This window comes from Grammomys surdaster, unplaced genomic scaffold (assembly GCF_004785775.1).
Source record: "Grammomys surdaster isolate TR1022 unplaced genomic scaffold, NIH_TR_1.0 126051, whole genome shotgun sequence".
NCBI lineage: Eukaryota > Metazoa > Chordata > Mammalia > Rodentia > Muridae > Grammomys > Grammomys surdaster.
In genome coordinates, this window is record NW_021620862.1 from 3,798,059 (window position 1) to 3,826,045 (window position 27,987).

The 27,987-nt window shown below is 41.5% G+C and overlaps 1 protein-coding gene across 1 annotated transcript in view; it reads left to right on the forward strand.

The window, feature by feature from the left end:
• Catspere (catsper channel auxiliary subunit epsilon) overlaps positions 1–27,987 on the forward strand; it is a 132,251-nt gene that overhangs the window by 56,646 nt on the left and 47,618 nt on the right. Inside the window, exons 11-14 of the mRNA XM_028755266.1 lie at positions 12,681–13,135; positions 19,119–19,177; positions 22,074–22,149; positions 24,824–24,876. Coding sequence (XP_028611099.1) covers positions 12,681–13,135; positions 19,119–19,177; positions 22,074–22,149; positions 24,824–24,876 — 643 coding nt within the window. The remainder of the gene's footprint in view (positions 1–12,680; positions 13,136–19,118; positions 19,178–22,073; positions 22,150–24,823; positions 24,877–27,987) is intronic.

The following is a 27,987-nucleotide window of genomic DNA, read 5'->3' on the forward strand; positions in this document are numbered from 1 at the left end:
TAACTTGAGGTCAGTTCCCAATCGTCTTTCATGATCTGCCAGTGGCATTTGAGATAAGTGAGCAAGACCCCCGGCCGTTCTAAACTCCAGTGGTTTCAGCAGCTGTGCTACTGCCCTCACTGACATTTACAATACCTTCATCAGTTTATCATTTACCAATACCTAGTTTACAGTTTGTGCCTGAAGTTGAAGGAATGTTAATCTGAGGTTTCCCACCATTGTAATAAGATTCATAGCTATACCTGCCACATGTGGCCTTAGTCTTCCTATCTGACCTCCTGGTCAGGGTTAGATTTAATCCAATTTATATGTTGTTTTACCCAAGATGGTGTCCCAATCTCTAGGAGCTGAGAAGATACCATTTGAAGTGGCCAAGGACCCACTAGGCCTACAATCTAAGTTCCAGCTAGTTGTAATTTCAACTTTGGTCTCTTACCATTTATAGCAGTTTGCCAAAATATTTGTTTTCTGGTATCTTTCGAAACTCCTAGTTAGGAGTAGTTAGACTTAGAACAGTGCTATCTGTCATATCAGGCATTAGCTTTGTTGACTGTCCTCTAGAACAGTCTCTCTTTAGCTAACAGTGAACAAATGGCCCATGTTATTTTTTTGTTAGGGCCTGAGAAGAGACCCTTAGGTCACTTTCCAATTTTAGGAAATGGCCTCAAATATCTCTAAATGATCTATGTTCATAAGCCCTGTGTTCAATCTTTCTCCATCTCTTACACATTTCAGGAAGTTTTCTTTCTGGGTTATCATTAGAGAAAATATTATCCCAAGGAACTGTTTGTCTACAGTCCTTTAGGGAAGGACCTGGTCCTCCATAGCCAGAGCACTGGCTTTCTGAGCTCTCTTCCTTTCAGCAGCTGCTTGTCCTATCATAGCAGTATATTGTAAGCATTAGATCCAATAGCTGTTGTAGTTTTAACCCATTCATAAGTAACTGTGGATCTGGGCTTTAAAAGTTTAATAGCCTTTTTGCATTCAGTATTCATATTCTCGAAAGCTAATAACTCAATTAAAATTTATATTGCTCTATTTACAGCTAAAGTTAATCTTTGTACAAAAAAAGAAAAAAAGAAAAAGATTCCTCTGAGCCCTGAGTTATTTTTGTAAATGATTCAAATTGTTTTCCCTGTTGTGTAACTTTGTCCCAAGTGTTAAAGCTACTATATGACATTGCCCTAAGGTGGCATCATTAAACATAATCCGCATTCATAACTGAGCATATTGATCTTTACCTAGTAATTGATCCTTGACAATATTAATCATTCTAGTCCAATTATGTTGCTCCACAGCTGAAACCTCATAGGTCAGCCACTATAGTTGAGGGCTAGCTTCTCAAACAGCTGATATTAAATCTTTCTAATCTTTTGGAACTATATGATTGTGCATGACCCATTTACTAGCTATCAGTTTCATGTAAGGTGAGTGCATGCTATAAGCTACTATTGCCTCTTTAAATCTTTTTAGATCTATCATTTCTATGAGCTCCCACCCAAATTCTTCACAGCCCTGTGGGTTTCTCTTCTCTGGAGCTAATTGTCTTACTGTAGCTGGAAAAGCTATTGTAGGCTTTCTCATGGGTCTAGACTGCCATCTGCCATCTTGTTACAGGGGCTACCCTAGGCTTTAGATGAAATTTCTCTGGGCTAACTTGAAAAATCCTTTATCCTGATGTGAAAGATCCTCTAATTTCTGTTCTATTGCTTACAATTCAGCATTCCATCTCTCAGTACTTTCCTTATTTAAGTCTTTTTTACTCTGATCTCTCTTAGAGAGAACATAGAAAACTACAATTATTATTGAACACATTAATTCGATGCTGATAATTAAAACAAAACTATACGGGTTCCAATTGCCCTCTGCCATAGTGCTTTCCATATTTTAACACAGAAACTATGTTTCTTTTAATCTTGCTAATTCTCTCCTTCCTTTAGAGAATTCACTTTATTATATCCAAATTCAGTATTTCTATGACTGTCTATCTTCAGTTTCTTTCTTCCTTCCTTTCTTTCTTTCTTTTTTTCTTTCTTTCTTTCTTTCTTTCTTTCTTTCCTCCTTCCTTCCTTCCTTCCTTCCTTCCTTTCTCTCTCTCTCTCTCTCTCTCTCTCTCTCTCTCTCTCTCTCTCCCTTCCTTCCTTCCTTCCTTCCTTCCTTCCTTTCTTTCTTTCTTTCTTTCTTTCTTTCTTTCTTTTTTTTTTTGTGACTATAAACATTTACAAAACATTTCTACCTATATCTCTAGGTGCGAGCAGTGCGCGACAGGTCACTATGAGCTCTGGGCCTCAGCTTCCTGCCACAGGGCAGCACACTGCTCCGGGGAGGTTAGTGGGCCCCTGGAGTGAGGGTCCAGGTCTGTCCACTACCTGCCACTCCCAGAGTAGCATGCTGCCTCCAGGAAACCGTTCCTGCCCCCCTCCCTCCTTCCTTCCACCCCACTCTCCTCCACGGTGATCACCACTGGCTGCTGCTTCAGTGACTGGAATCTCTCGTTTGGGTCTTGTGTCTGGAACCTGTGGCCTAATCCTGAATCTGGTGCCAAAAACCAGGATTTCATGCCCAGCGTTGGGTTTCGCAGGTCTTGCTTGAGGTTTAATTAAGACGCAGAGACATGTACAGCGTTTATGGCTATTGGCCTTTTGTTGGGGGCAGAATCGCAGCTACCCTGTAACATAACCTGACTTCTCAGGTTCTCCATCTCTCCAAATAGTTCTCACTGCAGGCCTTCCAGTTCCCTCCCCTCTCCCTTCCAACTTCCTTCTGCCTCTGTCCATATGTCCTTTGTTCTCCCCTGCACCCTTGTCTGCTCAAGAAGTCCTACCCATACTTCCTTTAGCCACCAGGTCTTTATTATATGAAAAGTCACATTCCTTACTCAACTAGTTGGACAGTTTGCCTTCTTTGTTTTCAAGGCAGGTGAGGAAGTGACATTTACACATCCTCTTAGCTGAGCATTGTCAGCTTCAAATAAGAACATACTTTTTCAAAGCCAGAAATTACAATATTTGTGGGTCACCTCAACAATGGGGAGTCTCTGAGAAGGTGATGAGCAGAGTTGAGGGAGGTGGTGACCTGCATTAGAGAAGCCAGAGTATTGCAGCTTTCAGAGATGTAGAATTGAGGGACCTTAAGGGCAAAGTATAAAAGCTGCTTGTAATAGTCTTTTGCGGTCACCTTCTAGTCACTCACCTGGAGAGAATAGTTGAAGGTCGACCTCTACATACCAGCAAAAAATAAACCTCTTGCTTTTGCATCAATCTGCATCTCTGTGTTTCACTGGGGGTTGGGGGGCTGTGTCTTGAACTAAGTACAACTGACTGAGGGTCGGGGTCTTACAGAAAATATGACAAGAACAACTGCGGGTAATGAGTGGAGCCAGCCCCAGAGAGGCCAATGCAGGCTGGGGACTTCAAGGCCATCTCAATGTACCTGTCCCAGAATTTTCAGGCCCACATCTTACCACCACAACAAGCCTCAAAAGCTGGCAGTGCCACTGAAGGCTTTAACATTTGCCTTGACAGCTTTCACATTTTTCTGTCCTTATCTTTCTCTCTCTTGGAATGGGAGTGTTTATTATGTGCTAATGTCCCTTGGAAGTTTTTTTTTTTTTTTTTTTTTTTTGGTTTGGTTTTTCGAGACAGGGTTTCTCTGTGTAGCCCTGGCTCTCCTGGAACTCACTCTGTAGACCAGGCTGGTCTTGAACTCAGAAATCCGCCTGCCTCTGCCTCCCAAGTGCTGGAATTAAAGGCATGTGCCATCACCGCCCAGCTTGGAAGTATGTTTTTTTTTATTTATTTTTATTTTTTTTTAAATGTTAATCAAAGGCTTTATAAGTTTGGTAATGCTCAATAACAAGATAATCATACAATCAGAAGTGTAACACAATACCCAACCTAGATATACCAACTATATTTGAACGGCAGAGACAGTCTCTATGCTGTCCTCCTCTCCCCTCTTGTCTCCTAGCTCCTCCTTCTCTCCTTACTCCTCCTCTTCCTCTCCTTATTCCTCCCACCTTAGCTCCTCCTACATATCACCCTTCCTGTTAAAATAAAACTTTTTCCTCAAAATACAATTAGAGCATAACTATACCAATTTGTATCAGTAAGGTACAAGATAGACCTAATACAAGATAGTCCATTGTTTTGTTGACTAACCAGAACCTCTGTCATCTCTCCTAACTAAAAGACTTAGTTCTGAATCTGGCTTTTTTCTTGGCTTTAGAATGAATGTCAACTGAAAACCATCACCTCAAATCTTTTCTCTCACAGTAAAGAGCCAGGATTGGCTATGAGACTATAAGTCTTCAACCCTGTCAGAAATCCAGAATGACTGAATTAACTTAAATTATGGGAAGCACAAAGCATAGCTTCTAAAACTTAACCAATTTATAGAGACCACTGAACACCTGGACAGTCCCTATTCTACAAAACGTTGGAGCATCCGATCTTCAGCCTTCTGGCCCAGGATCATCTGACAGACCTAGTGATGCAGAATTATTAAGGGCGATTACTCTGTCTTGGCAGATATAATCAGTCGACTATTCCACAAGTGTGTCCTTTTCTGGACAGTAATTTGTCTGTAGATGAAAACAGGCAATTCTTGCCTAGTGGCTGCCTCACCACAACTGGAGTAACTCCAGAGATGCTCTATTTCTTCTTAGAATCCAAGACAGGAAGCTGTCAGGAGTGGACAGGTCTCTAATCAAAATGAACATTAATACAGAAATGTGTGTAACATCAATTCTGTGGATTTATGACATTTTGAAAACCAACTATCTATGTAAGGCAATCTGGACTGTTGTCTGTTAACTCCTCTCAGCTATTTCTAAATAAAATATAGAAAACATCTAAACAATAAACTCAGAGCCATGAATTTGCTATAGGCCCTTAACTCACAGGCTAACCATCTTGAATCAGTTAAAAGAGTTAAAGAAGGACTGGGACTAAGCTTTGTATTCCTAAATGTGTTATATAGGCACAATGCCTATGAGAGTAACAATATTAACCTCACTTTTACATCAATAAGAAACTCATACCAATGAAAACTTTAAATTTGAAATCAAAGTAAATTTTGTACCATTTAAGAAATTATAACTTCAGCTTAATAACAATTATACAGATTTCTACCAATAGGTTAAAGCTATGCAATAAATCCTAGCTATTCCTCCCTGTTCCAACAAAACCACTACTTTTCCCTAGAAAGACAGCCCAATATTAACCACCTCAGTCCCCAAGCCCAGGAAAGAGGGGCGCCGACTCTTCATTAACTTCTTCAAGCTGGTTACGGGAGTTGAAATATTAGAAGAGGGCTGAGAGGAAGAGTAAATTGATAAGACTCTAACATCTATGTCTTCACTGCATCCAGCTGAAATTCCTGGACCTCAGAGGTTCAAGCAGGTCTGCTCAGCTTGCTTGATGAGTAGATACACCAAGGCTATGTATCCTGCAATATACAATTCTCAAAACAAATTTTAGTATCAAGATATTTTTTGTTTGAATTCTGGAATCTAGTCTTCTGGCGGCCTGTCTCTATCATGTCTAATCCATATAATTCTGGGAGTTTCTATGAGAGTGTGCTCCCACCATCCTCCCATTCCTGCCTCCCTGCTCTCGAATTCCCCAACACTAGGGAATTCAAACTTTCAAGCACCAAGGCCCTCTACTTCCACTGATGCCTGACAAGGCCACCCTCAACTACCTATACAGGTGGAGCCATGAATCCCTCCCTTTGTGTTCTCGGGCTGGAGGTTTTAGAATGGCTACTCCAGCTTGTTTTATAGGACCATTTGCTTGAAAATTTGTTTTCCAGCCATTTACTCTAAGGTAGTATCTGTCTTTGTCACTGAGGTGGGTTTCTTGTATGAAGCAAAAATGCTGGGTCCTGTTTATGTATCTAGTCTGTTAGCCTATGTCTTTTTATTGGGGAATTGAGTCCATTGGTGTTAAGAGACATTAAGGAACAGTGATTGTTGCTTCCTGTTATTTTTATTATTAGAGGTGGAATTATCTTTGTGTGGCTATCTGCTTTTGGATTTGTTGGAGGAGGATTGCTTTCTTGCTCTTTCTAGGGTATAATTTCCCTCCTGTATTGGAGCTTTCCCACTATTATCCTTTGTAATGCTGGGTTTCTGGAAAGATGTTGTGTAAATTTGGATTTGTCATGGAATATCTTGGTTTCTGCATCTATGGCAATTCAGAGTTTTGCTGGGTATAGTTGCCTGGGCTGGCATTTGTGTTCTCTTAGGGTCTGTATGATGTCAGTCCAGGATTTTCTGGCTTTTATAGTCTCTGGTGAGAAGTCTGGTGTAATTCTTATAGGTCTGCCTTTATATGTTACTTGGCCTTTTTCCCTTACTGCATTTAATATTCTTTCTTTGTTTTGTGTATTTGGTGTTTTGATTATTATGTGATGAAAGGAATTTCTTTTCTGGTCTAGTCTATTTGGGGTTCTGTAGGCTTCTTGTATGTTTATGGGCACCTCGTTCTTTAGGTTAGAGAAGTTTTCTTCTATATTTTTGTTGAAAATATTTATTGGCCCTTTAAGTTGGGAATCTTCACTCTCATCTATACCTATTATCCTTAGGTTTGGTCTTCTCATTGTGTCCTGGATTTCCTGGATGTTTTGTGTTAAGAACTTTTTGCATTCTGTGTTTTCTTTGACAGCTGTGTCAATATTTTCTATAGTATCTTCTGCACCTGAGATTCTCTCTTCTATCTCTTGTATTCTGTTGGTGATACTTGCATCTATGACTCCTAATTTTTTCCCTAGGTTTTCTATCTCCGGGGTAGTCTCCCTTTGTGATTTCTTTATTGTTTTTACTTCCATTTTTATGTCCTGAATGGTTTTGTTCAATTCCTTCACCTATTTGATTATGTTCTCTTGTAATTCTTTAAGGGACTTTTGTGTTTCCTCTTTAAGGGCTTCTACCTGTTTACCTGTGTTCTCCTCAAATTATTTGAGAGTGTTATTTATGTCTCTCTTAAAGTCCTCTATCATCATCATTAGAAGTGATTTTATATCTGAATCTTGCTTTCCTGGTGATATGGGGAATTCAGGACTTTCTAGTGTGGGAGAACTAGGTTTAATGATGCCAGGTACCCTGGGTTGCTGATGCTTGTGTTCTTGTGCTTGCCTTTCGCCATCTGGATCACCTTAGCACTACCTGCCCTGTCTCTTACTGGAGCCTGTCTTTCCTATTATCTTGGTTGTTTCAGAACTGTGTAGGGTGGGTGTTACTCCTAGGGTTAGAGCTGGGGCCCAAGATCTGCTCAGTGCTTGGGCCCAGACCGGAAGGAACCAGTGCTCCTGGCCAGGAGTGAATTCCTGGGTCCTTGTGGGTCCCAGTTACTCCCTGTTTGGGGTGGATGTTGCTGTCTCCTTCCCTACGATGCTGCCAGGGTTAGAGCTCCTGGGAGGCCTGCTTCCTCTGGGTTTTGTGAGATTGGGTGCAGAGCAGCTGCCTGGGATCTGCTCAGTCGAAACTAAGTATTTTGTTCATGTTTATAGCTGAGAGTTTGCTTTGAATCTCAGAAGAAACTAAACTTGGGATGTTTAAGACTGGGATAGATGTAGAGATGGACTTGATGCATTTTGATTGTAAGATGGATGGATGTTGTCATTGCAGGGAGGAGGCAGTTCAGTAGTGGACAGTTTTGGTTTAAGGCTGAATGCCGAGTTGTCAAGAAGTGGACTTTGATGTTAATTATAATCACTGAGCTGACTAAGGGATACGTAAGGAGATTAGTAAAGCACTCACCTATGTATTTCCAGGTAGGATTACAGAGAAATGCATCCTCTGAGTAATGCAATGCCACCCCTCAGGTTGGAGACCCAGATGAAGTAAAAGGGGAAAACACCCCACTAGACATTCTCTCTGAACTCATCCTTACTTGGGTCCAGGATGCTGAAGCAGTTGAAATGCCAAATAAGGACTCAAGAACCTAGTTTTTTGTTGTTTTGTTTTCAGTCAGTAACCTTAAAGGTAATTCAAATAAGCAAATGAATGAAACAAAGAAGGAAATAGAAGACAACAAAACCAACATTGATGAGAAACACAGCAAGGAAGTGGAGATTTGGATAAGATGAAATGGGTGGAAATGTCCACAGAGGACAGTAGACCAAGCAGAGAACAGAATGTCAGAGGTCGACTGTGAAGTTAAAGACACAGCATTCAGATGGCAAAATTAAAAAGAAGAAGATGATGTATTACTGAGAGAACTAGGGAACAGACTGTGGGATAAGGTAGTAGGTCAGAAACTGCCCTCAGATGCTCTGGTGAGGGGAACAGAGCATGAACTACTCTGAAAAAAGAGCAGAAGAACATTGAAAGTCAGAGGGAGTGACACTCCTTCAAATATGGGGAAAAACTCTTTTTATCAAGTGTTTGATAATTACTACAGATAGAAAGGGCATGTGTGACTCCCATTGTACTACATAGAGCTCCTATGTGTACGAGTTAAACCTAGTTTGTGCTTATTGAACATTCTGCACATTTTCTATTCATCCTATTATGACCCGGCCCACAGGTCAGTCAACGGGGTCTGCAAGAGAGAGAGTGTGAATAGAGGGGCAAGAGACAGGAAGAATGGAGCCAAGCAGAGTGTCTGATCAAGTCTTATTTAGTGAAAGAAAATCATGGGTATGTAAGCACAAGCACGGGAGTGCAGCTGGAGACACTTAACCAGTGCCTTGCAGTTGGGGGCGCTAAACAACAAAACAAGATGTTTATCAGAGTGTGCTCAGCTGTTGTAGGCTGCTTGCAAGTCTCTTGTCAGGGTGGAAAAGTATCAACCTTCAAATACATGGCCTGAGATGGCTGCAAAGATGATAGCCGTTTTCTGCTAGGAGTTGGCTCCCGATACTCTTAGATATTTTGTATTATAAGGGTACATGATTCACCCAAGAAAGATAGCCCAGATTCAAATAGTATGTAAACACAAAGAGTGCTTTATTCTGCAGAAGTCCAGCCTGCTGGGGTCTCCCATTTCAAAGAGAGACATCCAAGTGAGCTTGTAGGCACTGATTTTGTAAGGCACTGGCAAGCCTTAACTTACCGGAGACAACCCCTGCCCCCAGTGAACAATGCAGAACTGGGGATTGATGCAAAAGCGCGAGGAACTTTATGGTTCCAGCATGCTGGGGTTATCTTGCATCCAAAAGGAGAGGCGACCCTGGGCAGCTTGTTTTGCGAACCTTTATACAGGGGCAGAATAGAGAAACAGCAACTAGGCACAATATGATTGGCAGAACAGTGTGACTTTTAAACTGATTGGTCTTTAGGGGATGCGGTGGCAAGAGCTTTCCTTGCCTACCAGCCCTGAGGAATGTGTCTATTTGCTCTGAGCTTCCCTTATCTGCAGGTGGTCAAGTATCAGTCCCTACACACACACACACACACACACACACACACACACACACACACACACCTTGTCCTCCTGAGGAATATGATTCAGCCTTTCCCTTTCAGAAGGGAAAGGTGCCTACCTGTTCTAAGGACTTCTCCCTTGTGGGAAGGGAGGGGGGCCTGATGGAATTTTCCAAAGGCTCTGAGATGACCTCTTCAATTTAAAGCACATTAGGGAATTCTGGGGTAGGTGACCTCTATATTGGGTTCATCTCTACAGACATTCCATTACTGAGGTGTGGAGGATCGAAACTGTTGCTGGGGAGGTCTGGGAACTGTTACTGAGGAAGTAGCTGAGGAAGTCTGGAAACTGCTGCTGACCCGTTGTTCTTGCTTCAGGCCAGGTGGCTGGAACACTACATTGTTGTCAAGACTGGAGCTTGGGTTTTTTTCTGTTAGTAATTGACTTGTCTGGGCCTGTCTTGACTTGCCCAGTTTTTAGGCCTTGTCTCTTTAACTACCGATTTGAAGTCTGTCATAGAATCAGCCTAGCCTCAGTACGAGGCTTATGTCAATGAACCTTGTATTAAGCCAGCATATGATAGCCATATACTTCACTGTCATTTAGCAGCATTGCCAGATGTGCCCTATCCTACTGTCCTGTTCTCCCACAAGCCCACATTTGCTTGATCAGCATCCTGTTTAAGTCAGTTTTAAAGCCTTGCACATTTTAGAATTCCCATCATGTAGGTTCTTGGGCCTGGGCCTCTCAGCTGAACACCCACATTTCTTCTGAGCCTGTAATGATATGCTATTTGCCATCTTTAATTTTGTTGAGACCATCCCTCCTCTGTCTTATTGCAAAACATTGTGTGTGTGTGTGTGTGTGTGTGTGTGTGTGTGTGTGTTTGGTTTTCCTTTTTTCCCATTTTGAAAATAACTCAACTTTATTTGTCAAAGCTTCTCTTTTTATTTAGTTCCCCACACACACTTTTTTTTTATCTTTTTATCATGAGCAGCTCCTCACATGCAGCCCTTGTCTGTAACTCTGGAGGCCTGTAGCTGGTTCTTAAGTGATATGATTGGCTCACTTATTCTTAGCCTTCTTTATCTTCACTAAAAGCTATAAATAAGGACTGAGTAAAGCACTTACCACACAAGCCAGAAACAGTAGTACACATCTGCTATTGGCAAGATAGGAGGTAGAGACAAGACTATCTCCAGAAACTCCTGAGTCAGCTAGCCTGGTACATACAGTAGCAAACAATAACAGTCAGAATATCTCCAGTAAAATGGAAGGTGGGGACTGACATCTGAGCTTGTCAGAAAACAGCCTGTTTCTCTCTCTCTCTCTCTCTCTCTCTCTCTCTCTCTCTCTTTCTCTTTTCTTTTTTAAAATCATGGGTAGGCGGGGGTATATGAGAGCTTCTGGAGCCCAGAGAACAGTCAGCAGGAGTTGGTTCTCTCCCTCCATTGTGTGGATTACAAAACCAAACTCAGGCCATCATGTCTGGTGGTAGGAGCCTTTTACCCATAAGCCATCTCTCCAGCCTATCTACTGTTTTGTTTGGAGAGATTTTAATTGTGAGCAGATTCATAAAATTGTATCCTACACTTTCTTAACCATTCACCAAAGAGATCTTTTATGTCATCCACACACAAATTTTTCCATCCCACCTTTGATCTAGTGCATACATTTCTGATTATACAGATTTGATCAGTATATTATTTATGCTAATTTATGAATTAGTGATTTACTCTGCTTCTAAATGTAAGATACACTGAGCACCATGGACCCCTGACCCCATGAGCCCACCTCCTTACTTTCCCCAGTCATCTCTGAGGGTTGCCTTTGGAAAAGTAGAAAGGGCATATTCACAGAAGGTATACAAATGGCATCATCTTGAAAGAGAGCTGGGAAATCAGCACATCCAGCTTGGCCAGAGACATCAACAGAGCCAAAGACCAATCCTGTTTTAGGCAAAGCACTCTGTTAAGGTGAGAAGGCTGGTCATTTTCCCAACCCAATAAGGAATGCATTGTTCTACTATGGTGATTCACATAATACCGTAGGCTGGGAATCTTAAACAACCTCATATTTCTGCCAGTTCAGGATCTAGGCACCATCAGAAATCCATCAGTAATGAATTCCAGTGAGCCCACAGACAGATTCTTGCTCACTGTGTCCTCACAGGGTCTCTCTCTCTCTCTCTCTCTCTCTCTCTCTCTCTCTCCTATGAATGTATGTATGTATGTATTATGTATGTATGTATGTATGTATGTATGTATGTATGTATGTATGTATATAGGGATAGAGAGAGATCTCCCCAAAGAGTGTAAGTGTATGCCTCTTCTTTCAAGAATACCAGTACCACTACGTTAGTGTCCTATGCTTATGACCTCATTTAACTAGAATAACCTTCTTGAAGTCTCTGAAGTTTCTGTTCCCCAGTGTGAAGGCTCCACAATTCGAACTTGAAGGACACACAGATCTGACTGTAACATCATCCTCCCTGATAGTGCTGTCCTTACCATGTTCTTATTCTTTACCTAAAACGCTGTGTATGTATGATTTATAAAAGAGGCATTGTGAATATGAAGAGAAATGTACTCAAGAATAAAAAGTCCTTCCATGAGTGCAAAGGTTCATGGTGGTTCACTATAATTCTTCTCAAGATAGGTAGATAGGTAGATAGGTAGATAGATAGATAGATAGATAGATAGATAGATACATACATACATACATACATACATAGATGATAGATAGATAGATAGATAGATGATAGATGATAGATAGATAGATAGATAGATAGATAGATAGATAGATAGATGATAGATAGATGATAGATAGATAGATGATAGATAGATGATAGATAGATAGATGATAGATAGATAGATAGATGATTGATAGATAGATAGATAGATAGATGATAGATAGATGATAGATAGATAGATAGATGATAGATAGATAGATGATAGATAGATAGATGATAGATAGATAGATAGATAGATAGATAGATAGATGAGATAGTCATTATACATAAAAGTATCTTCATTAAAAGTCTACTTCAATAAAGCAACATGATTTATGATTTACTTAATATAACACAATCCTGGGAGAATGAGATGGCTCAACAGGTAGAAGTATTTGCTGCTAAGCCTGACAGTCTTGAGTTTGATCTCTGGACCCCACAAGGTAGAAAGAAAGAACCAAATTCCACAGATTGTCCTCTGCTCTCTGGACGTGTGCTTCATGTGCACGTACCACACACATACGCACAAATAAACGTTGAAAATTTAAATAACAAATATTTCTCTGTCTTCTTTCCAGATAGTATTGGAAATATTTTGGTAAAAATGTTAAATAATGTACTGTTCTACATCAAGACTGACGTTACAAAGGCAGCTCAGCTACATACATGGATAAACAGGACCGCAAAGTCAACAGTTTACTTCGACAGATCTTATCAAATATGTCTATTACACTATAATGAAAATCTCGACGACAAGTACCAGTTGCAGATACAGCCATATCCCTTATTTCTGGAGTTAGAAAGTATAAATGAAGATTTAGCAGACTGGTGCCCATATCTGGCTTTTCAACACGATATTAAAAGTCAGTTTTACATTCTGGATAAAGGAGAAAACCTGACAGTTTGGAGTCAAATAGTCTACCCAGAAAATCGGGGACTCTTTATTGTTATGGATTACTATGGTTCAAACATTTTAAGCTGGACACAAAACACTGACTATGAGATTGCGTCAGGATTCTGTACTAAAACTGTAGTAAGTTGGTATTTTTTTATTTCTTTATTTGGGGTTTGATAAATATAAAGACATTAGGTTGTTTGGGGGGTCTTTTGTTTGTTTGTTTGTTGTTATTGTTTTGTTTTGGGAGACAGCCAGTCTGGGCTAGTTGACTCTTGAGCTGAGAGAGACACTGGACTCTGCATACCTGTGAGGAGTTATCTACATTAGGTTAGTTTCTGGGCATGCCTGTGAGACATGTTGCTTGATCAGGTTCATTGAAATGGAGAGCCTGAATTGTGGGTCGCATCTGGGTTTTGACCCAGATATAGGCAAGTCAGAAAGAACCCCTTTTGCTTATTGCTTACCTGTCTTTGCTCTCACTGAGTTTTTCTACTGGTTTCTTATGCCACCACTGTCATTGCTGATATCGGAACCCAAATTGCTTGTCCTTCCAACATGGAATGAAAAAACCGGCAGCTCTCCAGGAAACCTGCAAACTTTCAGTCCAGAGTAGGGCTGCTGAGACAGCCAGCCTCCTACACTCCGCACCTCTCAGTCTCTCAGCCGCTTCATAGGAGGACAAACATGGTTGTACTAACTAGACCACAATGCATAAGCCCATCAAAAACAGCCACCTTTAAAAGTAGCTGCCAGGCTGTCACTCTCTCCAGAGTGTTGAGTACAGCCACTGTTGGACTACCCACCCAGACTGTATCATGGAAGCCAATCTAATAAGTCTGTTGTTTCTGTTCTCCTGGAGGAGTCTAATACTTAAGGAAAGAGATTACCTCTTAAACAGATGAACTCTGTTACACTGCACATGAGTATACACCCAAGAGTGCAAAGAATTAGTGCAACCATCTTTACAAACCATCTACTAATAGATACAAGTGGAAAGTATATGCATTATTGTATTTCAATGTTATGCAGTATTATTCTTAATATACAATATTACAATTGTATTATACAACATTATATTAATAGTATGTTATTACTATATAGTCATATAATACAATATGAATATTGTATATTGCTATTACAATTTATTTGAGAATATGAGCATTTTACATCTTCCATTTCACATCCTTAACATAGAATAGCTCACATGGTAGTTTCTCTCCCTTCTCTCCCCTAGTTCTGCTTCTTCAGCTTAGCCTCCTCAATATACACATGAATCAGCCTCTTACCTCATACAATGGAATAGAAGCACTCAACTATTTCCAAATCCAGCTAGCTTATGGCATCACTAAAACAAATTAAGTGACATGGAAAACACTGTAATCAATCAATAGACTCATACTTGCTAGTCAAGCTTTTAGAAAAGGATTTATTTTTATTTTATGTGTATTAGCGTTTTGCCTACATGTATGTATATGTACCACATGTTTAAAATACTCTCAGAGGCCAAAAGAGGACATTGAATTTCTTGGAAATACAGAAAGTTTTGAGTCCCCATGTAAGGACTGGGAACTGAGCCTAGGTCTTCTGGAAGAGGATTCGCATTCTTAACCAGTGAGCTATCTCTCCAACCCCTGAGTTAGAGTTTTTTACCTTTAATTCAATTAATAACATATTTGAGGGTGCTTACCTCCTGTTTATTTTGGGCTTTTTAATTTACTTATTCATTTGATATAGTTATATGTATTTGCTTTCATGAATTTAAATGCACCATGTACATGCAGGAACGCACAGAGGCCAGAAAAGGGTATGAGATACCTTGGAACTGAAGATGGTTGTGAGCCACCATGTAAGTTCAGGAACCTGAACTATGGTTTTCTGCAAGAGCTGTTAAGAGTTCTAAACCATAGAGCCACATCTCTACTTTGTGCTTTTTATTTTTAATCTTTGTATCTACCTTTACTTATGGAGTACGTGTGTGTGTGTGTGTGTGTGTGTGTGTGTGTGTGTGTGTGTGTGTGTATTATATATCCAGTTGGTGGTTGTATGTGTCATGGAGGCTGAAGAGAAATTTTCAGGATTTGCTTCTCAGCTTCCTCCCTCTTGGGACAGGGGCCTGTCTTACTTCTGCTGCTGCTCTGCGTCTTCCAGGCTGGCTGGCCTGTGAGCCTGAGAGCAATCCTTCGTGTCTACCTTCCATCTAGCTTTAGGAGTGCTGGGAATTCAGATGTACACTACCAAATCAGGCTTTTTACATGGATTCCAGGTATCAAATTGAGGTCATCAGGTTTGTAAGAGCAACTTTACCCTCTGAGCCACCATAGTAGAGGATGTATGGTTCTTCACTTCATTTTTCTCATTCATGGTCTTGAGAGTTATATACTCTGTATTTATACTCAGGTTTTCTTAGAGGGTATGGAATGAATATTTAATTTATATTAATTTAAATTTGATTGAGTGTTTTATTTTTACAAGCTTATTCCTTTTTTTTTTCTTCTCTCATCTTGTCCACAGTTTCCCCTGCCTCTACTCCTCCAAGTTCTCCCTACCCCCAACACACACACACACATACACACACACACATACACACACACACACACACACACACACCTCTCCTCTCTCCCAGATCCACTCTTCTGTTTTCCTTCAGAAAAGAACATGCCTCCCAGGGAAATCAATCAAACACAGCATAACAAGTTACAAGAAGACTAGGCACAAACCTTCATATCAAGGCAGGGTGAAGCAATCCAGTAGGAGGAAAGGGGTCTCAAGAACGAGCAAAAGGTCAGAGACACTCCCTGCTCCCACCAAGCTAAAACCCACAACATATTTGCAGAGGATGTAGTACAGACTCCTGCAGGCTCCATGATTGTTGCTTCAGTCTCTGTGAGCCCCTATGAGCCCTGCTTAGTTGATTCTGCTGGCCATGTTCTCCTGATAGCCTCAACCTTTCTGGTTGTACAATTCTTTCTTTCCTCCCCACCCCCACCCTCTTGTGTAGGGTTGCCTGAGCTCTGAGGGAAAGAACCCAGAGGGAATCTCCCATTTGCTCTTTCTCTGAGCCTAATGGCAAACTTATATATTCTTATAGTCAGAGATCTAAAGTCCATCTTTTTTTTTATCACCAGTCAAAAATTTCATTACAATTTTATATAGCAATATATTTTAAATGGTAATATCTACCTGGTCTTTTTCCTTCTGAAATTTGAGTACCCCCATTCTAAATATCTACCCTGCTGCTTTAGGCACATCTTTTAACCTATCTTTTTGTGAAAGGCTACTGGTGATTGTTTATATGAAAATATATTTACCTCATAGAAGAGGTAAACATATTTACTTGTGGAAGAAAAAATATCTTGTGTGTGAGTTGGGCTATGGGTATGCATGCCATGTCACACATGTGGAAGTCAGAGGACAACCTGGAGTGTGTCCTCATTTTCTACCTTGTTTGAGGTAGACTCTTCTCCTGTCCCCTGCTGTGCACACCAGAGTTCTTCTCTCTCCACTTCTCCTCTTGCCACAGAAGGACCAAACTCAGGTGCTCATGCTCAGTGAGCTCTCTCCCCACTGAGCCATCTCCATCGTCCCAGCACTTGTAATGCTAACTCTCAACCCTTAGGTGGGTTTCCAGTTCCATTCTGTACTTCCTGCAGTTTTTGTTTGATGTGGGTAGAGGTACGTTTCTTTGCTCCAGTTCTGCATGGGATTTGGGGATATGAAGATCATTCTTTGTATCAGATATCTCATCAGGTATTATCTATACATCCATCACTTTCTTCCTGTCTCTTATAACTCTCATTAGTCACATGTTAAACGTTCTCAGACTCTTCTCTATGAGTAGTCTGCTCTCTTGTGTATCTATTGAGTCCCTCTGGGATACATCTGCACAATGTCTTCTAGTAAGTTCTCCACAACAGCACTTGTCATGTCTGACCTGTTGTTACAATTGTATCTGGCATTTATCAAAATATTCATGTGTTTAAGTTGTGTTTCTGTGTTCAGTTTAGCTGTGCTGTTCCACATGGAAGACTCCTCTCTGTTGTTTTTAACGTGCACTAACACATTTAATAGTGTTTTCTACACTACGTATTGCCAGGCTTGCCATTTATTCTGGAAACACCAACGATTCATTCATTATTCATACTACAGGGTTTAAATAGACTATTACATTCATAAAATACACTTCCAAGCAGATTCATAACATAGTTTCAGTGTTTGTAATCTAAGACTATACATGTATTTGGGCATCATTTCAAAGACAGTCACCATCAAAGCTTGGAGACTGGAGACTGTGGCTACATTTCATAAAAGGAAACATAAAAATTTGGAAACTATTCATAAGCAAGTACATCATCATCAGTTTAACTCACTCTTGACTCATAAGGGAAAGGAGCAGTTTGCAGGGATCAATCTGGTCATAGTCTCACTGAATTTCACAGGCTGCAGCATTATCAGATTAAATATTCTGTGGTGTTCCCCTTAGTATCCAGCATCTTATCACCAAGAATTTTTAGAGGGACCTAATGTAGTGTCATCAAAATACATTAACAAGAACCACATTTAAGTGATCTCTTCCAAAAGACTATACATACCTGCGTGAACACAGAGACCTGCCCAGAAGCAGCATGTGGATTTAAGTTTTGTACTTAGTGGACATGTGTATGTGGGGTGAGGATGTTCACCCCACTCTCACATCTGTTCTGTGAATGGTCTTTACTCCCACTCAACCATGATCTCATGAAATGTGGAAGACTGACATTTCATGTTCATGCAGGAAAGGAGACAGAAATAGACTCATTACAAGGATTTTGAACTCAAAAGAGAACACAAGAAAGGGTTCTGGCAACATTCTACCTATGTATAGCCACTGAAGACTTGTAAAATGGTACTCAGAGACAAACACTAGAAAGGAAAATTACATTATAGTCTTCAAAACTCAGGAAATAAGTAAATAATCAAAACAAGGGCACTGCAGTGACAAAAGTTAAGTGTGTGTGTGTGTGTGTGTGTGTGTGTGTGTGTGTGTGTGTGTGAGAGAGAGAGAGAGAGAGAGAGAGAGAGAGAAAGAGAGAGAGAGAGGAGTATGGACAAGATAACTGAAAATTAAAAGAGGCTAGAGAGAGGGCTCAGTCAGTGAGGTGCTCACCCTACAAAGCATAAGGACAGGAGTTTGATCCCCAGAACCTACATTTTAAAAGCCCAGGTTTGGAAGCACATGCTTTAAATCCCAGCATTTTGTTATCAGACACAGACAGATCCCTAGGGCTCACCACCAGCCAGCCTGGCCTAACTGGTAAGCCCCAGACTAGTGAGAGAAGGACCGTCTAGAGAGGCTGCTCCATGGTTAAGAGAACCCAGGCACCATTTCTGGCACCCGCATTACTCACAGCCCTCTGTAACTCCAGTTCCAGGGGTCTGATGCTCACTCTGGCTACTGTATGCATACAGCACACATACATACAAACATGAAGGCAGACCTATGAAATAAAAGAACCAAAAACAAATTTTTTAGCACCACGAGTGGTACCTGAGGAATGCTACCTGAGGTTGTTCTCTAGCTTCAACAAGCAACACATACATACACACACACCCCAAGTTAAAGGAGAGTAAAGAATGTAACAAAGTAAACTAATACATACATAATCGAGATTTCACAAGAGAAAAGACGTGGGGGAGGAGCCATTAACAGCTCAGGCTATAAAGTCATCTGACACAAAGCCTGATAATCTGAATTTGAACCCCAGGACACACAAGGTAGGACAGAATCAACTCCTGCAAGCTGTCCTCCGACCTTTACATGTGTTCCATGCACACACATGCCTCCACCTCTATTGCTCTCTCTCTCACACACAACACACACACAGAGGATAGATAGATAGATAGATAGATAGATAGATAGATAGATAGATAGATAGATAAAAAATAAACCTTAAGAATATTGCTTTTCTTACTCAAGATTTATATGTCTAAAAGTATACAATGTGTTTGGAAGAACTTGGTCTGCAACACTGAGGACTGTGAACTGGTCTAGTGTATCTGTACCTACAAACCTAAATGATACTAGTTGAGGGCCCATTCCCACCTTTCCTGCTCTACAGAAACTTTTCAATTTTCTTTTCAGATAACACATTTTTTTCAGACAACAAATTACGAATTAGTGGATAATTACTATGCTTTAGAGTAAGTATGGCTTTTAAATGTTATTTGATTATTTGATATGTATTTTTCTTTTATTTAAATGAACTCACACCCTTTTAGGTCTCCACACTCTTCGCATGTCTCAAACTATAAGAAATTAGTATTTCCCCTTTAAAATGTAAACAGTTTTTATAAATCAGTGAAAATTTGTCTGAAGGTTGTTCTTCTCTCCCCTAAAGATGGCAAGACTGCCCCATCTTAGCTTGCCTTGCAACTGTTACAAAACACCTAAAGCAACTAGATTCAAGGGAGAAAGGGGTTAGTTTGAAGTTTTGAGATCACACATGAAAGACCTCATTGCTTCTAGAACTATGGCAAGGCAGTAGTATCAGAACAAGAGTAGAACATGATACAGTCTATGAGTCAGGTAACAAGGAGGAAAAAACCAAGGTCCACGCTTCCCTTTAAGGATACCAACACCCTAAGGTCCATCATCTCTTTTTTTTTTTTTTTTTTTTTTTTGGTTTTTTCGAGACAGGGTTTCTCTGTGTAGTTCTGGCTGTCCTGGAACTCACTCTGTAGACCAGGCTGGCCTCGAACTCAGAAATCCACCTGCCTCAAGTGCTGGGATTAAAGGCGTGCGCCACCACCGCCCAGCGGTCCATCATCTCTTGATGATGCCATCCTGCTGTTCATTGCACATGTAAGATGTTAAGTCATTCTTATACAAACCAAAACAGGCTACTTCTTAACTCAATAATTTCCATGCATGTTTTATCATTAATTCCTAACTGAAAGTCGCTACATACTATCTCAATCAAAAGGAAAAACTCTCCATACTAGACAGAGTCTTTAGCTGTGAACAGAAAGATGGAGTACAGCATATCAGAACCTATTTCCAGTAATCAACACCAAAGAAGGAACAAATGAGAAAATTCCAAGTGCTGAAAAGTGCTGTTAATAAAACAGGCCAAGGAGTCAGCTCAGTCAGCACAGTGTCTGCCACATACACATGAGGACCTGAATTTGGACCTCCAGAACCCACATAAAAGCTAGGCATGGTGGTATTATATGTCTGTAACCCCAGCACTGGGGGCATGGAGACACAGGACAATCCTTGGAGCTCATTGCTCAACCATGAGGTCCTGGTTCAGTAAGAAGCCATGTCTCAAAACTTAAGGTAGACTGTAATCAAGAAGGACATCTGATGTCAATCTCTGGTCTCCGCTAACACATACATGTGAACACATATGCATGTACATTCCCCTGTATGTGCATACAAGAACACTTATGTGCATATACATATACAAATGCACATGTGTAAACACACACACACATACACTATAAAAGAGAAAGAAAAGACAAGATGACAGAGCAGTGGCCAGAAAGAACTAGAGGAAATATTCCTTGTACACAGTAGGCAGAAGAGGTACTATCGGCCCTTCCTGTTCACCCTTTGGCTCTTCTCTCTGGCTTTATGTGATGGGTAATCTAGCTGTTAGTTTGATGCATTCTGGATTCATCTGGAAGATAGTCTCTGAACATGCCTATGGGGATCATGATGATTAGGATAACTGAAGTGGGAAGACTTGACCATTCTGAGTGGAACCATTCCCAGGTGTGCTGGCTGGTTTCTGTCAACTTGACACCACTAGAGTCATCTGAAAGGAGGGAACCACAGTTGAGAAAATGCCCCCATAAGATCCAGCTGTGGAACATTTTCTTAATTAGTGATGGGGGAGGGTCCAGCTCATGGTGGGTGGTGTCATCCCTGAGCTGGTGGTCCTGGGTTCTTTAGGATAAAGTAGGCTGAGCAAGCCATGAGGAGCAAGCCAGTAAGCAGCACCCTCCGTGGTCTCTGCATCAGCCCCCTTCTGGGGATTCCTGTCCTATTTGAGTTCCTATTCCTGACATCCTTCAGTGATGAACAGCAATGTGAACATGTAAACCCAATAAACCCTTTCCTCCACTTTGGTCATGGTGCTTCGGTTAGGGTGCTTTATCCCAGCAGTAATAACCCTGGCTGAGACACCTGGGATGTAAGAAGGGAAAGGTAGCCAGTCACAAGCATTCGCCTTTCTCAGCTCCCTGCATATGGGTATGACAGCTCCTGACAGCTTTGACTTCCTCATGATGATGGGCTGCACCTAGGAACTGAGAGCTCGGATTCCACTCCCCTTAAATCGCTTTTGTTGGAGCACTTATCAGAGCCACAGAAAAATAACTCATGCACCTAGCAAAGGTATTGGTCCCATTGGGAATTTTTGGATTTGTGGATGTTTGCTGAGAATTATATTGTAGAGCACACAAAGTTATCTTAGGTCCATTCTTTTCCCTAGTTCAACCTAACACCCTCAAAAGTAGAATCTTATTAGGGAGTGTCTGAATCACATCTTCAGAAGTTCTGTGACTGTTGTTTTTGCAACCTCTACTTTGCACAAACACAAAATAATGATCTGTGTACAACTGCTGACTAAGAAAGGCATTATAGCTAACCTTTCTTGGCATGCAAATAAGTTTACACAGTTTAATGTGGTTAGGAGGTGAATTATTCCTCATTGTTTCAAAGGTGTTACCAGTGGGGTAGGAACCCCTATAGGGCAAAAGGAAGAGCCCATTCAGGAGAAAGAACCAGATGCAGAACCCCAGTATTCAGGGACTGAGGATAGTTGAAAAGGATTTGAGATGCCACTAAAATGCTGGTGGATGCTCTCTTCTGTTTCTTGCTATGCCTCACATCTGATTGAGGTATGGTTGGGCCCCAAAAGAAGGAGAGGAGTTCAGGTGTACAGAGTGAAGTGCTACCTTTATGGACTTAGCCGTCCTGCAAGCCTTTTTATCTCCTCAGAGGGGTCAAGGCCATCATGCAATAGAACTTCACAGTTGATCCTGTCACTGTTCTCATTTTACAATAACCTATATGGATTGTTTCTCCTAGAAAAAAGAACACAGGTCTCTTACTTTTCCAGTTGCGACCTAGTGAGTCTTCAAGAACGTGTACAACAGCCAAAGCGGTAGGTGCCATTGGGTGAAAAATCAAATTTTTACTTCAAAATAATATATAGTCAGGAGCTGGGAGATGGGTCAATGAACAAAGCTATTGCCACACAATATTAAGGACTGGAGTTTGGATCCTCAGTACTCATATACATGCTGGGTGGGTATAGCAGCCCACCTGAAATTCCAGCACTTAGATGGTAGAGTTAGGGGATCCCCTGAACAACTGGGTGGGTAGACTAGTCGTTTCTGTGAGCTCTGAGTTCAACAGAGATACATGCTTTCAAGAGTCAGGTGGAGAGCAATTGGGGATAACTCCTGGTATCAACCATATGTCTACACATACAAGTATACACATGAATATGTACCCAAACATACATGTACGCATACATACATACATGGGCACACCTGCAGCATGGCACACACACATATACATACACTAAAACAATGTGCAGTTAGTAAATTAAATAATGCATAAGTATCTTTTCACTGTCCTTTGCCCTCCTGGGGGGGGGGGGAACAGACATCTTTTAGTTTGAATGCAGAGGATACAAACTCTGCCTTCTGTGAGCCTCTCCCCTAAAGTAGGATTGGATTAATGTATACAAAAAAAAAGAGAAACATAATTAGCCTTTGACGGTTTGAAGATCAATTGTGCAAAGGGAAATTGAAACTAATGGGGAGAAGTGCACTTGGGTCCTGTTTGTCAGAGGAGTCTGCCAGACATGCCCCGAGGATTACACATGTCCATTCATCCAGAGGGACCATTTGTTTGTTTGTTTGTTGTTCTTTTCCCCCATAAGAGCTTATTATGCCTCCGTTGTACTTCTGGCTTTCAGTCTGGGCACTTGGTGATGGGGAGTTATAAAATGGTCTCCCTAGCAGGAAGCACACCCGGAACAAGACAGCATGGTGCACAGTTACCGAGTAGCTCAGAGCAGAAAGCTGGCCACTTTGATTGAGAAGGGAAAGGTAAAAAAAAAAAAAATAGGTGAGATGTATGACTGAAGAATAAGTAGCCACTCAGCAGGCAGAGGGACTCCAAGAGCAGACACAGCCAACAGCACTGACATGAGAAACAGGCCCAGAATGTTCTGATAGCCACACTAGTACTCAGTTCTCTGCTTTGAGTCCCTAAACCACTGTCAGTCCATCTCAGTGTCACCGACAGCCAGTCGTTATACAGAGAGCGAGCACATGAGGAATACAGACGTAGAAAGTGGAGTGGGGCTTTGAGGCGTCTCCTTTTGGCTGTAGAACAGGACTCTTTGTACCAAGGCAAGATTTTATGAGTTTTAAGGGAGCACTGTAACTTTCGGTTTTTCAAGTCCTATTTTTAATGATGGTTCTTAAACACTTTAACTTTCCTTGTATTTCACCACTCAGCAGACGTAGTGGGAAAGAAAGGATACAGGGGAAGTGGACCTGTTTAGTAAGGGTCTTTGGAGCAGCTCCTGTCTATGTCACCTGGAAATTGGCAGTTCAGATCACAGGTCAGCAGGCAGCACAGTTCGATCCATTCAGGAACACCTCACAGATACACCATCAGTCCAGTTTGGTAGAGTCGGGTTAGCAACAGTGGTGACACGGCCTACGGGAGACAGCCAGGCCTCAGCTTTGGCTCCAGTCAGCAGGAGGGACCAACAGGAACACCAGGAGAAGTTCTCAGCTGTGTCTCTCTCAGGGAAGCAAAGGTCAGCAAAGATGAGAGTCCCATAAGTGTTACACAGCTAGCTATACCATTGAGCCAAGCTCTGTCTCTATTACTCTGTCCAAACATCACATGTCCTCCATGTGTCTTGCCTCAGCACGTGCATCCAACTGCAGCACACCAGAAGCTTTTTGATGCATTTCTCTCTATGGAGTCCCAACAAGTACAGTTCAACTATGCAGTGTAAGGCAACAAATACATGCATGTCCTTACAAAGAATCTTTCATCACGTGTCCTTTCATGTGTTTGCTTTAGTAGAGCGTCCACTCTCCTGTGTCTGCTTCAGTGAAACATCCTGTCACGTGTCTGCCTTAGCCTTTCATCAGAGTCTAGCTGTATCTGTGATCCTGAGCTCCTGGGTGGAAGAGCTCCTGGGACTCAGGCTGCCTCTGGGATCCTGAAATCCTATGATCCTTGACGTGTTAGACCTCCTGGGAGCCCTGCTTTCTCTGGGTGTTGTGGGATCGGGTGCAGAGCTATGATCCTGGGCATGTTAGAATTCATGTGAGTCCAGCTTCCTCAACTGTTCTGAGTGCAGTGGATTCTCTGTTGCTCTGAGTACAGTGGTTCCTATAGGATGGGTCAGGATATGGTATCTTCATGGGAGCAGACAAGCTAGGAGTCTGCCCCAGCAAAAAGGACCAATCGAGGGGCAGAAGCGGAGTGGTATTCAGGAGGACAGGATTTTGGTGGGTGAAGGGTCCTGAGTGAGCCGGGCTCCACCTGCAGCTCTGGGGTGTAGGGTTGTAGGGGAGAGTTCTTCACTGCTGCTCTGAGTGCAGTGGTTTCTCTAAGGATAGGTCAGGATATGGTGTCTTCACAGGAGCAGACAAGTTAGGAGTCTGCCCCAGCAAAAAGGACCAAGTGAGGAGCAGTCTGCTTTTCTTATCTAAACTATAACCATCTTTGGCTCGAACTCTAGCTCAGATCATGCGAGTCAGAGCTGCTGAACTCACTTTGTAAAATTACTTCATTTTCAGGTATTTGAAATTGATGTTGGCTGCGATTCAAGTAAATACATTATGGTTCATGGGTAAGTATATTGCTTCTCTTTGTTGGGTCTTACTCTGTTGAGGTTTTGTCTTTTGCTACATACTGTAATACTATATATTCTCCCCAAAGCCTGGTTGCCCCAGGGACAAGAGAATCCACATGCAGACCTAAATAACACTTGTTACCTCGCCCAGCAACTTATCCCTGATTGGTGAATAAAGATGCCTACAGCTTTAGTTGGGCAGAATTGAGGTAGTTGGAATGTAGTGGTTTGAATATGCTTGGGTCAAGGAGTGGCACTATTAGGAGGTGTGGCCTTGTTGGAAGAAGTGTGTCACTGTGAGGATGGGCTTGGAGACCCTTCTCCTAGCTGCCTAAGGATGCCCAGACTGTTCCTGGCTTCCTTTGGATGAAGATGTAGAATTCTTAGCTCTTCCTGTGCCATGTCTGTCTGAAAGCTCTCATGCTCCCACCTTGATGATGATGGTCTGAAACTCTGAAGCTGTAAGCCAACCCCAATTAAATGTTGTTCTTAGAGTTGTCCTTCGTCATTGTTTCTTTACAATGACCAAGTAAAGCTCTAAGATAGAAGTTGGTACCAGGGACCAGGGTATTGCCATGACAGGCATGATCATATTTTTGTTTGGAGGAATGTGAAGGACTTTGGATTTGGAAAGCAGTGGGATGATTTAAGTGTGCTAGAGATGCTAGTACCATAGAATCACCAAGAAAGTAGCAGCAGTGGAGTGAAGTCAACCAGAGCCAAGGGTATACAGAGGACAGAGCTGGAGAAGTGATACAAGACTGTTGGAGGAGCCCACATCATGTGTGGATCTCAGACACTGGAACAAGAAGCTGTAAAGTTGAAGTTACATTGGAGACCCAAAGATGTTAGAGATGCCACAGCCGTGGGATACCTGCCAACGAAGAGTGGAACCAGCTCAAGAGAAAGAAGTTTGTTGTAGTCAACAATGAACAGAGTTGGAGATCTGAAGAGTACTTTGACATCACACAAGAGATTCAGAGTTTTGAGTTTGTCCAGCTGGTTTTTTCCCTTGTTTGGTCTAGTATTTCCTCACTATGACATTTTGGGATGGCAATGTATAGCCTGTGATGTTAAAGGTATGTGATCTGCTTTTTTATTTTGATTTTATAGGGGATTACAGTTAGGTAACTGGATGAATCTCAAAAGAGGCTTTGAAGTTCGGACTTTTAACATTGTTGAGACTGCTCCAGACTATGGGGACTTTTGAAGTTGGACTAAATGTATTTTGCATTACACTATGGCTAGGTGTGGACCCCAAAGACTCTTTAGGGGCCAGGGAGTGGAATGTGGTGATTTGAATATGCTTGGGCCAGGGAGTGGCACTGTTAGGAGGTGTGGCCTTGCTGGAGTAGGTGTGGCCTTACAGGAGGAAGTGTGCCACTGTGAGTATGGGCTTGGAGACCCTTTTCCTAGCTGGTTAAAGACGCATACTCTGCTCCTGACTTCCTTTGGAGGAAGACGTAGAACTCTCAGCTCCTTCTGTGCCATGCCAGACTGGAAGTTGCCATGCTTCCACCTTGATGATAATGGACTGAAGCTCTGAACCTGTAAGCCAGCCCCAGTTAAATATTGTCCTTTATAAGAGTTGCCTTGGTCATGGTGTCTCTTCACAGCAATTAAACCCTAACTAAGACACAAGGTTTGGGGTTCCTGGGCTTGGGGTCTGAGGGGAAACATGAGATGAAGAGAGAAAGTGGAAACAGGAGGAAGCTGCCATGGGGTAGGTGAGTTATGAAAACATGGCTGAGTGCTAGCCAGTTGGAGTTAGGAGCTGCCCAGATGGAACATGGCAAATTATAACTTGGGCTTAATGATGTGGTAATAGAGTACAATAAGATAGAGGTAGATATTTGCCCAGCTCTAGTGCTAATTAAGGCTAATTATAATGACAAACGTGCGCTTCTTTTATCCAGGACTTGAATGATGAAAGTAGGGTAGAAATCCCCAATCGAGATTAAATATTTTCTACAACATACTGAAGCTCAATATGGAGCAAGAACTCACTTTTAACAAAATTGATCTCAGATTTCCAGATAACAAACAACACATGCTGTTCCTTTAAGACTAGGAAGGGGAATGGTTCCTTAGCAACATTGGTTTCCCTCAAGCCACTCAGGGTTCGAGACAAGCTAAAATGGATGTTGGTTTAGCAAACATGATTCAAGGGATTCACAGAATAAACTAAGACACAGATGCACCCCCCAAATCTGACAGCATGCCAGGCAACAGAGCCCTTGAGCTACGACAGTTGAAATGGCAGCCAACCTGGGCTACTCAGCCCAGCTGCTGAACTACAGCTTAGTCCTGCAGGCGAAGCACAGCTTCTGAGGAAAACAAAAAATGACAGCCCTAGACGATCTCTGAATTATGGACCAGGCTTGCCTACACAATAAAGTCAGGGTAGAACTCTCTGCTGATCGATATAGCTGCTTCCAAAGAACTGTCTGGGAATCAAAATGATTGATTTTTTTTCTTAAAAATACTATATAGGTTTTTGCTTAATAATGATTAGTTATGTCCTTAGTAATTTAAAAAAAATAAAATCGACATCAATCTTAAATTTATATAAAGAGAAAGGAGAATCTGGGTATATTTATCCACATAAGGTATGTTTATAATTTCAAATTTAAAAATTATGCTTTTCTGTTGCTAAAAAGCATTGCGCCCTGGAAAAGATATATTCTGCTGGGCAACGAAGACCCAGAGTTGGGGTTGGGACAAAATTATTTTACTTTTATCTAACAGAGAAAGAAAAGCTACGTTCACAAGAGCTAACATAGGGAAGAATCTCAAGCTACTCTGAGAAGCCGACGTGTCTCCTTGTAATGCAGACTTCCTGTAAGAGAACTGACGCCAGCTCATGAGAGCTAACTTAAAACTGGATGTCAACTGGTATAAGCAACCACTCTCTATAAATGTGAGCTTCCATGGAAAAACTGATTATGGCTCAACCTAGTACATTGTATAATAAATGAAAGGAAGTTTAAATAAAGTTGAATATAGAGAAGAATACTAATTTATACAGAGAGAAAGGAGAATGCAGGATATTTAGCCACAGAGATATTAATCTCCAAAAATGGGAGAAAAAATGGGAATTGATATAAA